The sequence below is a fragment of the Adiantum capillus-veneris genome, chromosome 23, assembly GCF_014529385.1.
Source record: "Adiantum capillus-veneris isolate H3 chromosome 23, ASM1452938v2, whole genome shotgun sequence".
NCBI classification, from domain to species: Eukaryota; Viridiplantae; Streptophyta; class Polypodiopsida; order Polypodiales; family Pteridaceae; genus Adiantum; species Adiantum capillus-veneris.
In genome coordinates this window covers 104,876,923-104,891,396 of record NC_140953.1, presented here as the reverse complement: position 1 = coordinate 104,891,396, position 14,474 = coordinate 104,876,923, and the positions used below count along the sequence as shown (strand labels likewise).

Here is a 14,474-nt window from a genome sequence, read left to right as displayed (position 1 = left end):
GATTGCTAATGATGCTTTTTGATTAGCTAGATTGTAATTAATTAGTGGTTACCCTCTCTTGCTTTTGTGTGCATGTAGGTTTGATTGGAGTGTGGTGATCGATAGATCTATGTGTGTGTTCTTGCGATTAGAGTGTTGCATGATAGGATTAGTGTTGTGTGTATCTTGCAATCTTTAGTGTGTGTGATTGGATTGATTGGAGGTGAAGAGAAATTGATGTGGAGGTTGCCTATCATTTTGTCTTAGCTCCTCCATAGGCCGAGAAGATCACCTCATAGAGTCACCATTTGTGTTTCCATCATTAGCTCACTAATCGTGTGAGTGTTTCCATGCCGTGACCTATAACCAAAGCCTATGAATTGTACTACACAACGCACATTTCTCCCTGTGTGTGTGTGTGTGTGTGTGTGTGCCGCATACAATCTTGATTACGGGATATGGGATTAATCAGGTATGCATATTTGAGGTTTTATGGTTTGTATTGTATTATGTTGAATATTTTGTAGGGCTCTCTACGCCTTCGCTTGTAGCAAACAATGAGTTAGGAAAAGAGAGAAAAAGTAATAAAAATATAAAAACAAATAGATAAGTGCAACAAATTTTAAATTTTGCGGATGAATTTGTCACATTTTATAACCATAGTTGATGAAAGGAATCACAAAAATAGTATTTAGTGGTGTAGCAATAATGATGTGAACTGCAAAAAAGATGTTCACATACCAAGCTTACAATAGGTGGTTTGTAGATACAATAAATTAGAATTGTTGTGTGGTCCTTATTAGAAGCATTAACCACCTTTAAACATAAAGCTTACAGGGTTAAGAAAATGGGTGAAACATTCTAGAATGTCACTTAGCGTACTTGTTGATAAATGATTAGAAAAATGATATCATAATAAAATCCCAAATTTCAATTAAAATAGTAACAGAAAAGGAAATGAAGTAAGTACAATTCTGCCAAAACTTCTACAAAGGATATCTAAGATCATGTGGTAGAATCACTTTTGTTTCACAATACGCAATAATAATGCATCATTTGAAAGTCTCACTCAACATTTCTACACCTCTAATTGACTATAAAAACTGTGGTAGAGTTTAGAGATTAAATGATAACTCCTAGCTATCAATTGTTGCACACTATACCCTTACACATCTTTTCAGAAACCACAAAAGAGAGGGACAAATAGAGCGCAATAGTTTGTGTACATATCTATCAAAGCCTTGAAATCATGACAATTACTAGTTATCACTCTCATTGAGAAGACTCCCATGAATGTTTGTGTGTAAGAGATGGTGTTTTGGGAAATTTTATCTTAGATTTGACTTGGGCCAATTAGAGATGAGAGATAGTCAAATGAGAAGGAATAATTTTGCTTATATTGTAGGAAAAATATCCAATAAATTACCAAAGTTCTTTTCTGTAGAATCGACTTAAAGGGAATAGTGTATGCTAGGAATCGTGGATGTAGCTTGAGAAGTGGCATTGAGAGAGAGAGAGAGAGAGAGAGAGAGAGAGAGAGAGAGAGAGAGAGAGAGAGAGAGAGAGAGAGAGAGAGAGAGAGAGAGGGAGATAGGGAGAGGGAGAGAGAGTATATCCATGGTGACAAAGAAAAATATTATTCGTCATGCATTTTCTTGGAGGAGGGGGGGGGGGGGTCATAGTGACCCCCCAACTGCACTTTTGAGAGTCCTTAAATCAATGTTCCGGTGGCTTTGATCCCTCTATATTCTTTAGTGCTATCATGTCCATGTGTCCTTTACTACTTCTTTCATACTATTTATGTATATTGTGAGATCCATCATCAAGTCTTCTACGTCCAGCTATCATGCTGACCATTGAATATACTTCCCAGGCGGGCCTCTTCAGTTAAATGAGGTTTTTTGACAAAGATGTGAGACATTCGAGTATTCTTGAATTCAATTGGGTCTTGGAGGTCCGTAAACATGACCATCTCCTCAATGTGGCTATCATCAGCCTCATTGACCTTAGCTTTCACTACCTTTTCCTTGTGCATATCTAAGCCAAAAATTGTGCAAATCTGGAATGCTTCTATACCATCGCTAAAATTGTGACAAACACTCGTGAGGCCAAGAAGGGCATCCCTCTTGAAAAGGGATGCCTTATATTTGTTGCAAAGCAATTCAAAGCAGGCCACACCCTTCCAAAACATCGAGAAGGAGTATGGCCTTCACCTTGTGCATTGTCTTCATATTCTGAGTACACACATATAGTGGGGACTCCCAGCTATATATAGCACATGGGTTGGTATATATAGCTCCAACACTTTGGAGGATTATGATTGGTGCACTACCTATTGGTGTTCTTCTAGCCACGAAAAATGTAATGAATGGCATGTGCAACAAGTGTAATAAAATGGAGTATGAAACACTTGTTCGTTGAGTGTAGAGAGGTCAAACATTGGTGGAGACCTCCCAAGATTATTGTATGCTTTGCTAACAGATTAAGATCACTGTAAGTTTAATTAATTTGTTTTTGGTCTTATGCAGTTGAGGGAAATGTATTATAGACAAAGAGGTTTTCCAGAGAGAGAGAGAGAGAGAGAGAGAGAGAGAGAGAGAGAACATATATATATATATAGAGAGATATATATATATATATAGAGATATATATATATATATATATATATATATATATACATATAAGATCACTTTCTTTTTATCAATGAAGGCCAAGTCCTTATTCCTACATTGGGAAACCACTGCTTTGCTTACAAGCTCTCTCTCGCTCATATACTTCATATATTAAAAACATTTTTGTCCAAAATACTTGTAAGAAATAATTTCACATAACTGTTACCTTAATAATGTTGTAGAAAACATTTAGACCAAATATGACATTCTTACAAAAGAACTGGTTTGAGCACAGCTATGGGCCTCTAGATGATGTAATAGAGGATACTTGAGTTATGTAGGTGATGCCCTTCATGCGGGATGATTTTTCTCCTGCTCTTGTCAAATTCTGGCTAGCTAGCATAACAGGTTGGTTTGTTTTTTGCAGGGACTCTAGAGCTTAGACATAGTCTAGCTTCAAGCACAATTCCAAGAACTTTTTGCATTATGCTTGCAAACTTAGCTCAACCAAGACTACCACATTTTTATATTTGGTGAGTAGTTTTCTTAATTGTGGTTTTGCTAAGGTGCTCTGGTATCATGGGCTAATGTGAGATCAGCTTCAGCCAAAATTTTGGGTTCTTGGAGAAAACTCACATCAACCATATGTTGGAATTAGGGTTGCAGAGAAACACACACAGCTTGGAGAAGACGAAGGAATCTCAAGGCACACAATAGAGAGTGTGTTACTTAGTGTGCAATGGAAAGATAGATAGCCCTAGAGTGATGGGCGTTGGAATTAGGGTTGCAGAGAAACACACACAGCTTGGAGAAGATGAAGGAACCTCAAGGCACACAATAGAGAGTGTGTTACTTAGTGTGCAATGGAAAGATAGATAGCCCTAGAGTGATGGGCGTATATACAATGCTCGGGGGAAAAAAGCTCCTAAAGAGGGAAAAAATGCCCCAGCGGTCCTAGTGTGTTCACACACATCACTACCACATGTATATGGTAACAAGTCCCCCCTGGAGTGATGCGGTGAACGAGAGCTGGCACATGAGTAAAGGGAAGTGCCATGCCCTAAGGACATGATCAGTCCACAAAGGGGAGTAAGCCCAAAGCTTTGCGCGCGGAAAGCTTCAAGCTTCTCATGAGACAATGCCTTTGTGAAAATATCTGCAAGGTTGTCCTGTGTTGGCACATAAGCCAAGCTGATCTCTCTTGCTGAGAGCCTCTCCCTGACATAGTGGTAATGCACCTCAATGTGCTTTCGAGCATGAAAAACTTGGTTCCTCTCAATTGCCAATGCACCCTTACTGTTAGTGTAGATAGTGTTCGCAGTGTCGTGTCCAACACCCAAATCAGCCATAAGGCGTCTGAGCCATACACACTCAACCGTAGCTGTGAAGACTGCTCCGTACTCAGCCTCACAACTCGAAGTGGCCACAGTAGGTTGCTTCTTGCTCAACCATGATATACATGAACTGCCAAGCATGAAACAAAAACCACTAAGGCAAGCTTTTCCATGCATGAGAACCCCCCCATATATTTTTGCCCTTTTGCCAAAATATTTCCCATTATATAAGTTACTTTTGATTTTTTTCTTCCTTTCTCACAAACGTTTTAGCCTTTATTAAATAAATAAGATTTATGCTAATCAATCACGATGCAGCATAAATAAGTAAGCTTTTTTTGTTGATCTCTCTTTTGACCTTAAATATTAAATATATATAAATTACATTATATATTTTAGTATTTTTTCATGTATGTATATTATTCCACCCTACCAAATATTTTATTCACTAGTTTTCATTTTCAAACCTCAACCCCACTTTGAAATTTCAATAATACCTCCATCTAGATGATTGCCAATCTTTTCAAAACTCTAGGTCATGTTTTCATACACATGAAGGAGCTTACAGTTGAAGGCAAGAGAGAAGTCCACTCAAAGGGGACCACCAAAAGACTTTTGCAGCCACAAATAATACATTATTTGGCTCAATTTTTTAAGTAAAGAAGAACCCCAAATCTGAAGGAGCGTTCAACATGAAAGATGTAGCTCGTGATCTCAAATTTTAGCTCCAATTTTTTCGGAATTTTTGGAGTTATGAACGCGGCGCTATGATTTTTGTAGTGGACCCCAGGTTTCTCATGTAATGGTGACACAGGCCATCCCTAGTTTTCTTCCCTCTAGAATGGCTATGGTTCTACAAGTCTTCAAGCATGATTACAAGAGACAATGCTCTTTTAATGAGGTCTTGGTAAGTCTAGAGTGATTCTATCACCATTTTTGGAGGATCGATCCTCATCAACAAATATCCACCTTCGACAACCTCTCTTATAATTTTCTTACCTCTCTCTTCTCTCCCTAATAAGCTTATGTCTAGCCAAAGCTAGACACTTGTAAATATTTCATATCCTCTACATCCTATCCACATTCTCTCTTCTTCTCTCTCTATTGACTCTGGTATTTTAAATAATGAGGAAACAAGATGGGAGCCACAGTCACATGCACCCCATTTTCCTAGTCACCAAAGTGGGACACTCACTTCAATTAGAAATATTGTTAAATCCTCTCCTCCTTCCCTATACAAGGAGGCCATGAGAGCTCACCATGACACAAAAAACACACACAACATCACCAAAGAATACACTATGCATTGTGTGTGCCTAGTGCACACACACACACCCACACCATCACCATCACCGCAATCACCATGCTCGTCTTGAGCATGACCTCTACACCCTTGGGCTATGGAAGATGAAGGGTAGCGAAATGAAGGATGATGGCCATAACCCTTGTGCGAGTCTTCGCCATCAACTCCCACCTATCGGCCATGTGCTCTACCACTCTCTCCCTTCTCATTCCCCTACCCTATGCTCCCCATTTCATCGCCTTATTCTCTAAATAAAACTTGAGGTTTTGTGAGTATGTTTTCCTGCAATGTTTTTCCCATGTGAGGTGTGCGGAATCACCACCTAGTCTTGTGTTTGGAGTGAGCTTGTGTATGTGTGAAGGGTGTGCGGATTCGCCATCCTTCTGTGGTGCCTAAGTACTAAGCCGCAATACCCCCTCCCTCACTCTCTCTCTCTCTCTCTCTCTCTCTCTCTCTCTCTCTCTCTCTCTCTCACTTGATCTCATTTCCCTTCCTCTTCATCATTACTCCCAAGAATCCATCTCTCTTGGATGAAAACTTTGTTATGGTGGTGTGTTGTTTGCGTCCTAGCCGCTGAAGCTAGGTGGTGCCCCCTGTTTGCTTTACCATGACAGGCTCGAGGCGCGCCATTCAGTCCCCGGTGTTTTAGAGGCTGTCGGGGTTCGGGGTTCTCTTTGATCCCTTCACCACTTGTGGAAACTCGCGGGTCAAAACAACCAGCACAATCTGAGACCAGAAAAGCATGTAAATCTGGCGGCAATGATCCCCCCTTGGGATAAAACAATCCAAGATGTAAAGTGACACTAAGATAGCGGAAAATCCTCTTGACAGCCTGCCAATGCTTAGACCCTGGGCTATGCATAAGTCTGCTAACCTATGAGACTGCAAACTGAATATCCGACCTCGTGCTACATACATAAATGAGGCAGCCAACAGTAGTTGGATAAAGAGTGACATAAGGAGGATCGCCAACATCATGTAGACTTAACTTCAAACCTGTTTCCATGGGAGTGGCAATAGGTTTGCAATCCTCAAGTCCAAACTTACATAGCAAAGTCTCTATGTAACTTTTCTGACACAAGGCAATACCACCACCACACTGCTTAAACTGTATACCCAAGTAGTGATGCAACAGTCCCAAATCTTTCATCTTGAAAGTAGCATTCAAATCAGCCTTAAATTCAGCAATATGTCTCTCATTTGGTCCAATGATCAACAAATCATCAACATAAAGAATCACAATGAGAAGTACATCACCCTCACACTTTACATACAATGTGCTTTCTGTTGGACTGTTACGAAAGCCTCGTTTAACCAAATGAGTGTCAGATTTCTCATACCAAGAACGAGGAGATTGCTTCAACCAATACAAAGCCTTCTTACATCTGCACACTTTGTCCTCTTGTCCTTTTATGAAAAAACCACGAGGCTGCATTACATAAACTTCCTCAAATATGTCACCATTTAAGAAAGCAGTAACAATGTCTGATCGATGTACATCCCAACCAAAATGAGATGCAAATGCACATAGAAAACGCACAGTAGTCATACGACAAGTGGGAGAAAAAGTCTCTTCATAATCTATGCCTTTTTGCTATGCATAACCCTTTGCAACAAGTCGATCCTTATGGTGATCAATCTCACCATCTGGCTTGCGTTTCAACTTATAAACCCACTTCATACCAATGGCCTTTTTGCCAAGAGGCAAATCACATAAAGTCCATGTGTCATTTTCTATAAGCGCATCATATTCTGATTGGATGGCAGCCATCCAATTTTCTGAATTCTGTGCTTCATCAAAAGACAGAGGCTCCTCAACATCATGTAAACTAGACACAGCCAAAGCATAGTAATCTGATGCATAAGATGCATGGCGAGAGCCTCAACAAGTACGACTAGACAAAGGTGCACCCAATTTGCTGTCACGCAAAGTGTGCACCAGCCATTTTGGCATACCTCTAGCCTGCTCATTTTCATCCCTTTCCTCATCAAGTACATCATGTACATCTGCATCAGTAATAGGCTGATCTAAAACATTTTCAGAAACCCCCATAGGCTGTACATTTGCCTCATTGGAACTTACATTCATATTTCCACCACTGAAATGAGGCCACAAAGTGTTATAAATGTCCTATGAGCTTACATTACTGTCTCTAGTACATGACAGCAAGGGCTGAACAAAATCTTCCACAAACACTACATCTCGAGAAACCAGAATACGTTTTGTTTGCGGATGATACAACCTTTAACCTTTGCTTTCAACACTATAACCAACAAAAATACATTTGACAGTCTTATCATCCAATTTTCTGCGCTGCACTTGTGGCACCAAAGCATATGCCAAACAGCCAAAAACACGCATGTGCTCAATAGAAGGCTTTCTATCATGCCATGCTTCATATGGAGTAATAGACTGCAAAGCTTTCGTAGGACACCTGTTAAGTACATAAGTGGCACACATGATGGCCTCAAGCCAAAAAGAATGCGGCAAAGCTTGACTTTTGACCATACATGGTGCCATTTCCGTCAGTGACCTATTTTTCCTCTTAGCAACACCATTTTGCTGAGGTGTATAAGGCACTGTACATTGGTGTTTTATCCCACGACTAGCCAGAAATGCATTAAATTCATGAGACATATACTCCCCACCTCGATCGGAACGGAGGGTGCCCATAGTACATTTGGAGACATTTTTAGCCATAGCCAAAATTGTTTGAAGCACATAAAAACTTCGGACTTCTCTTTCAGCGGAAATACACATGCATGCCTGGAGTAATCATCAATGAAAGTCACGAAGTACAGGTAATTTCCTAAGGACAGAGTTTGCATGGGCCCACAAACATCACTATGCACAAGCTGCAACCTACATGTGGCCCGAACTGAACCATCCTTTGGAAACTTAGAACGCTGCATCTTACCCAAAATACAACCTTCACAAACATGTTTGACAGGTGCTTCAAGAGGCGGCAAAGAAGCAACCATATCAGATTTCTGCAAACGCAGCAAACTGACAAAATTCAGATGACCAAAACGTGCATGCCAAAGTTTTGCATCTGAAATAGCCCTTGAATCTGCAACAACATTTGCAAAATTTTGTCGACACTTGTCATACAAAGTGAGCTTATATAGCCCCCGACACAAAAGGCTAGTCGCAACAATTTCATCACCAAAACTAAGATCATGAGGTGTACATCTGTCATCCACAGATTTGACTACAAGTCCAACTCTAGCAAGTGCGGATATAGACAACAGATTCTTCTTGATCCCAGGTACATAAAGTGCATCAACAAGTGTGAAAGAACTGACATTAGTAGCAATAAGAACAATCTTTCCAACTCCCTGAATTGGATAAGAGGCATTGTTGGCACAAGTGGCTGAATTCCCATGAGGGACAGACTCGAGAGAGGTAAACAATTCACGATGTGAGGTAATGTGCTTTGTAGCACCACTGTTGAAATACCACACATGTGCATCTGCAGCAACTGACAAGAATGCATCATGGACAACAGGCTTGGAAGTGCATTATGCGTTAAAAGCCCATTCTACATCAACATCAGCATCACAGTCTCCTTTCACAGAAGACTTGACAATGGCTGCATTTGTAGTGGAACTAGCATTTGCAGTGGAACCACCCTCTTTCTTCTTAGCCTCTTTGGCCTTCAACTTAGGACATGACTTGATCAAGTGATCATTGGCTTTACAATAATGGCAACGCATCTTCTTTTTTCCCTTATCACCAGAATTGCCAATCGAAGTGCTGCGAGCAGAAGCATTAGGAACATGATTCTTTCCACTCACAGCAGAACCATAAGAAGTGGCTTTATTACTGTTACCACCCTTTCTTTGAGAAGAAATAAAAGCATATTCAACCGCACGTTGCCTAGTCCTGTTTTTTCTAGAAAGTGACTCTTGCAATAGCAATGTGCGTAATGCATCAAACTTGATAACTTATGGATTTCCTTGGGTCATAAGTCTCCAAGTACTAGCAAAAGTCTGGTAAGAATCTGGTAAGGCATCAAGAACAGTCTACACAAGGGAACTATCTGAAATGACTTCACCTGCAGAAATAAGCTGCTCATTGATATCCTTGACACTAGCAAGAAAATGTCCATGTCATCTTCCACATGCAGAATCTTCGACTCCAGCTCTTTACGCAGCAAAAAAATTTTAGCCTCATTGCGGCTTGCATAAAGACATGCTAGAATATCCCAAGCCTGTTTTGCAGATTTTGCTGAACGGATGTGAGGAACAATGGTGCGCTTCATAGACAACGCAATCAATGCATGAGCCTGCGCATCCTTTACATCCCAACGAGATTATTCTGTCGCAGGCAAAACAACTCTAACAGCAACAAGACCTGCAACATCCTCAGAACCAGGACGTACATCAATGCCCTGCACAATGTTCCAGACGCCCTTTGACACAAGAGCATGTTTCGTCATATAAGCCCACATAAGATAGTTGTCCCCATCCAACATGTCCTCAGCAGCAAACATCTTGAACACATCTGTGTTGTTGTTGTCAGCCATGGTAAATGTTGCACGTGCTATATAGCACAAACCATAGAAGACTATAAGGCAACATTGTCAAAAATTTTGCACAAAATGACGAAATAGCCTGTGCAGTACTCTCTGTAGTGGAAATGGAGGCCGAAATGAGCCCAAATAAAAAATTTGAGAATTTTTCGACCTGCGAACGCTCGCCAAAGCTCACTGAAATCGGAGAAAGTGAGCAGGCGTGCACTAGAGCAGCTGACGACTAAGCCCGAGAGGACGCAACCTGCTTTGATACCAATTGTTGGAATTAGGGTTGCAAAGAAACACACACAGCTTGGAGAAGACAAAGGAAGCTCAAGGCACACAATAGAGAGTGTGTTACTTAGTGTGCAATGGAAAGATAGATAGCCCTAGAGTGATGGGCGTATATACAATGCTCGGGGGAAAAAACCTCCTAAAGAGGGAAAAAAAGGCCCGGTGGTCCTAGTGTGTTCACACACATCACTACCACATGTATATGATAACACCATAGCATTACAATTTTCAAACACATGGATGTTGCTTCAATTAGAGATGCCTCTCAGTGCCTCATTGTGGCTTGGTGGTAGTTCAAGGGGAGAGAGAGAGAGAGAGAGAGAGAGAGAGAGAGAGAGAGAGATGACATGATATTGTAATATAATATAGCAATCATTTCAAAAGAGAGAGAGAGAGCATATATACGTATATATGAGTTTTTATTACTCAAGGCCAAGTTCTCATTTCCAGATACAGTTGATAGCAGTACCTTTGAAACTTAGATATTGCATTGGAAACTTCTTAAAACTAGGCTTATGGAAGACTATTTGACCATGCCTAAGAAGGAGTAGAAGATGATGATGCAGGAATTTTTTCTACTATTTTAAAATGGGAGCATGTACAATATGTCATAATGTAAAATATATTTATCCCCAAAAAGCAAAGAGAGAGAGAGAGAGAGAGAGAGAGAATTACATTTACCAAACATGTGTATGTTGGTTCGATTAGAGATGAGGCCTCTCAATGTTGCATTGTGGGTCGGTTGTAGATCAAGTCTTGAGATACCTTCGCCATGGGTATAACGTTTTTTAATTCACCCGAGCATTAAATATTAGCCCATGGACTCTTATAGTCCTTATGTGAGCCATTGAACCCATCTATGAAATATCATTGCATTAGGTTTTGGCACCATTTTTACAAGGTTGTGTGTTTCTACTACCCTTTTTGGATGAGCCCATGCACCCTTAGTTTGAGCCACTTAAGTGGCTTGAGCCACAATAGTGGCTTGGCACCTCATTCTATAAAATTGTCTCTATAACTGCCTATTTTTCAATAAACCATGATCATAGAATACCATTGAGATCCTATGACATAGATGAAAACTCTAGTAAACCATTTATCTCAAAAAAGTGTAAAATTAAAAATTTTAATTTACTAAAAATAGTAAGAAGCCACAAAACTGGCTTTTAAATTTGAGAGCATACATGTTTTTGAGGCCTAAAACAAGTCCGCAGTTATTTTTCTAAAAATAGTATATGCATATATTCTCATTGCATATATATCCATGTATTTTTCAAAAAAGTTTCAATGTGCTCTGAAGGGTTTGAAGGGGTTTACATGGGATATCAATTTTTTTGAGTGATTTTTGTTTGATTGTACCTAAAAGATGGCTCTTAAAAAATAATAGTTTTACATGAAATTAATTATTTCTATTTTTTTTCAACTCCCTACATGCCTTGAGAACCAATCCCTAAAAGGTTGTGATGAGGTTTTTTGTGGTCCATGAGAACAAGAATTTACAAAATAGTTGCTTATAGCCACAAAAGTGGCTCATGCTGACACAACTTTCAAGATTCCCTCAGCATATGAAAGCAGCATAAATATATACAAGTAATAATGTGTAACATGGTAGCATGCTACAACATGCCATTATGGTGTGGCAGTCAAAGACAAATGGAACATTGGAAAACAAAACGAAAGCTGCTTTGGTTTTTTATTAATGAAGGTCCATAAGTCCTTATTTCCAGCCACAATAATATTGCCCAAGTATTACTGAAAAGATGGAAGGGGCATCGGTACTTGTATGTTGGCCTGTGTTGGAAAGCTCTCAGCAGCTCACCACCAAAGCCAAGCCTCTTCCTCTTCGAACTCTGCATGTTTCCAAAACCAAAAAACTTGTTGAATCAAAGCAGTTTCCGAACAAGTACTAATTGGAGCAGCATTAGAAATCAAGAAAGTATACCAGCTGAATCTCTCGTGCCGCACTCTCGCGGGCACAAATCACATTGCTGAAGAAAGCAAGATGCAAGTCTAGCGGTCGTCTGCTGCTGTTGGCTTTCAAAGGGGGACTCACCAGACATATCAGGGAATGCATAACGGCCCCCACCCTAAACCTCTTGCAGAGCCCGGCATGGATCATTGGGGTGGATGCGTTGTAGATTCTGGCAGCATCGTTGGCTAGGTCTCTGGCCTCGTTCTTGCTGGCCTCCGTGCTGCTCCATAAAATCCTCGCATGCTTGGGGATGCATGCGGCAGTGCTTTCCCCGCTAGCAGCGGCAGTGCTTGCCACGATGTGAACCAGCAGCACAAGCAGCAAGGCCGCTGTCATAATTTTGCAGGCCATATTGCTAGCTTCTAATAGCTAGCAGCACGCACACCGTATGTATGTATGCGTAGAGAGTAACTAGGTCAGTGCAGGCTGGGAAAATGGTATCTTCTAAATCTAACACACTCTCACTTACATTTAGAATGGTTGTGTATTTGGATTTAGAACCGGTGTGTTGCTACACATTTCATTCCTTTGGTGGAATTGATAAGTAACCACATTTCATTCCTTTGGTGGAATTGATAAGTAACCACAATTTCTACTTTCAAAAATGGTACAAAAAATAAATTACACAGACGTGAGCAACCACAAATTTTATCTTGTTTACACAACCCACTCCTCACATGTCCTTCTCTCGTTTTCTACCCCCGCCATACATCCGCTCTATACTAGGTATATCTACTACTCAATACGGCCCGGCAATCATGTCAAGTGTGCTACACAATGTCTTAGGTCCTCCTGACAATTTCAAGGGAGAGCAAAAGCTTACACTAAAACCGACCTTTGTTTGGTCACACATGTTCATATCCAAGGGTCGCCTAGTTGTCCTATTCTTCACACTATGGAACCTACCTTTTATGCAAGATATTGAGTACAACATAGATGTTGGCTTCCAACATTCTGCTCTTGACAAGATATACTATTCAGGTTCAGGGTTGTTTGAGAAAAATTATTCTGGAAACTTCTTAGACAAAAAGAAATGCTTTTCCGGACCCTAATTCCAATACCGCGATCATCCCTCTTATGGAAATGCATGAGGGGCAGCTAAACCCACCGATCCTAGTAACAAGGTTGTAAGCTTCGATGGAAAAATAGTCTTTTTCCAAACCCTATATTCTAACCCCTTGAAAAAAACTAATCTTTAAGGTTTTGCTAACAAGGGAGATTAAGTGGGTAGCAACAGATATTGAAGGATTCACTCCATCTACAAAAACGTTCAAATGCTGAGGACCTTTATCAAAATGTACATCCATGAACTTTTATGATGCCCTCATGGAGGGCATGCCATCCCAAAGACCCTAAAAGCTGTGGATGTCATATAGGTTACCATGAATCGACTATATAGAAACAAGATAGTGTGGATCCCCAAGACAAATCAACGACTCCACTCGAATCGAAGTCAAGACAATTGACAATCATAGTAGCAAAGGGGACACACAAATTGTTTAAAGCTCCCAAATAATTAGCCATGTACAATGTAACATAGTTCAACCATTGGCTTCTCTCTATGGATCTAGCAGATGTATGTCTTCATCATCAGCATGGTCAAATTGTGAATCATAGAGGATATCAATGTTTCTACTAACATTGTTCATCCTCACACTCAGATGTGTTAGCATGTACAAAAATGTCGTTACAAGATACTTAGTTATTGGACCAACCTCACTCGTCGATGTTTTGTTTTCTCTATCACATTCCATGAGGGCCCTTTAACCTTGGTTAATGTGTGTGCAAAAAATAATGCAGATTCTCATACCCACCTATGGAAATGGGAGAGACGTTGTGAACACTCGGAAGGCCTCCTACGAGGGGATTTCAACATGGTGTGTCACTCTGAGCATGCTACATCTGCTACTAATATTATTTCTCACGGCGGTGAGTGAGACTCATGAGAGGACATGCTTTCCCTTTACCTTATGTCCGATCTATGGAAATCCATTGGAAGCACTTCTCAGCCCTTTGCATTGATTCAAAGGCTCAATTGGACCTCGCAATCTCGACTTGTTTGCTTTTACTTTCCACTGCAAGCTTGGTTTCCCTATAAGGCACGAGTCAAAGTGGACATACAAAAGTCTCTTTTTGAACTCTTTCCTATTTTACTCACATTTTCCAATCGTGACCAAGTGGACATGTTTAGTGTTTCTTTCTATAGACCACTTATGACTAACAACACATAGCCACCTTTGGAGGTGTGTCGTCAAGAGTTTGTTTAGCCTTGCCAAGCTTCTTAAAGGTGGTTTACAGTGTACGAATTGAGCTAGAAGAGACGACACCCCAAGTGGAGTCCTGAGTGCCAATATTTTCTAGATTGAAAGTAAGTTGGGGTAGTTGCAAGGGAGAGTGTAGCAGATGACTTTTTCAAATTTTGACATGGATGGTTCGAGGTTTTGGAAAAGTGATAGACGTGGT

General features: G+C 40.4%; 1 protein-coding gene across 1 annotated transcript; it reads right to left on the bottom strand.

Moving 5' to 3' along the window:
* Positions 1-11,472: 11,472 nt before the first annotated feature.
* On the bottom strand, positions 11,473-12,372 carry LOC147428293 (uncharacterized). The gene is made up of 2 exons (XM_086497010.1): positions 11,982-12,372; positions 11,473-11,889 (listed from the first exon to the last, which is right to left on the bottom strand). The coding sequence occupies exons 1-2, from the start codon at positions 12,360-12,362 to the stop codon at positions 11,683-11,685; spliced, it is 588 nt and encodes a 195-aa protein (XP_086353136.1). The 5' UTR covers positions 12,363-12,372; the 3' UTR covers positions 11,473-11,682.
* Positions 12,373-14,474: the final 2,102 nt, after the last annotated feature.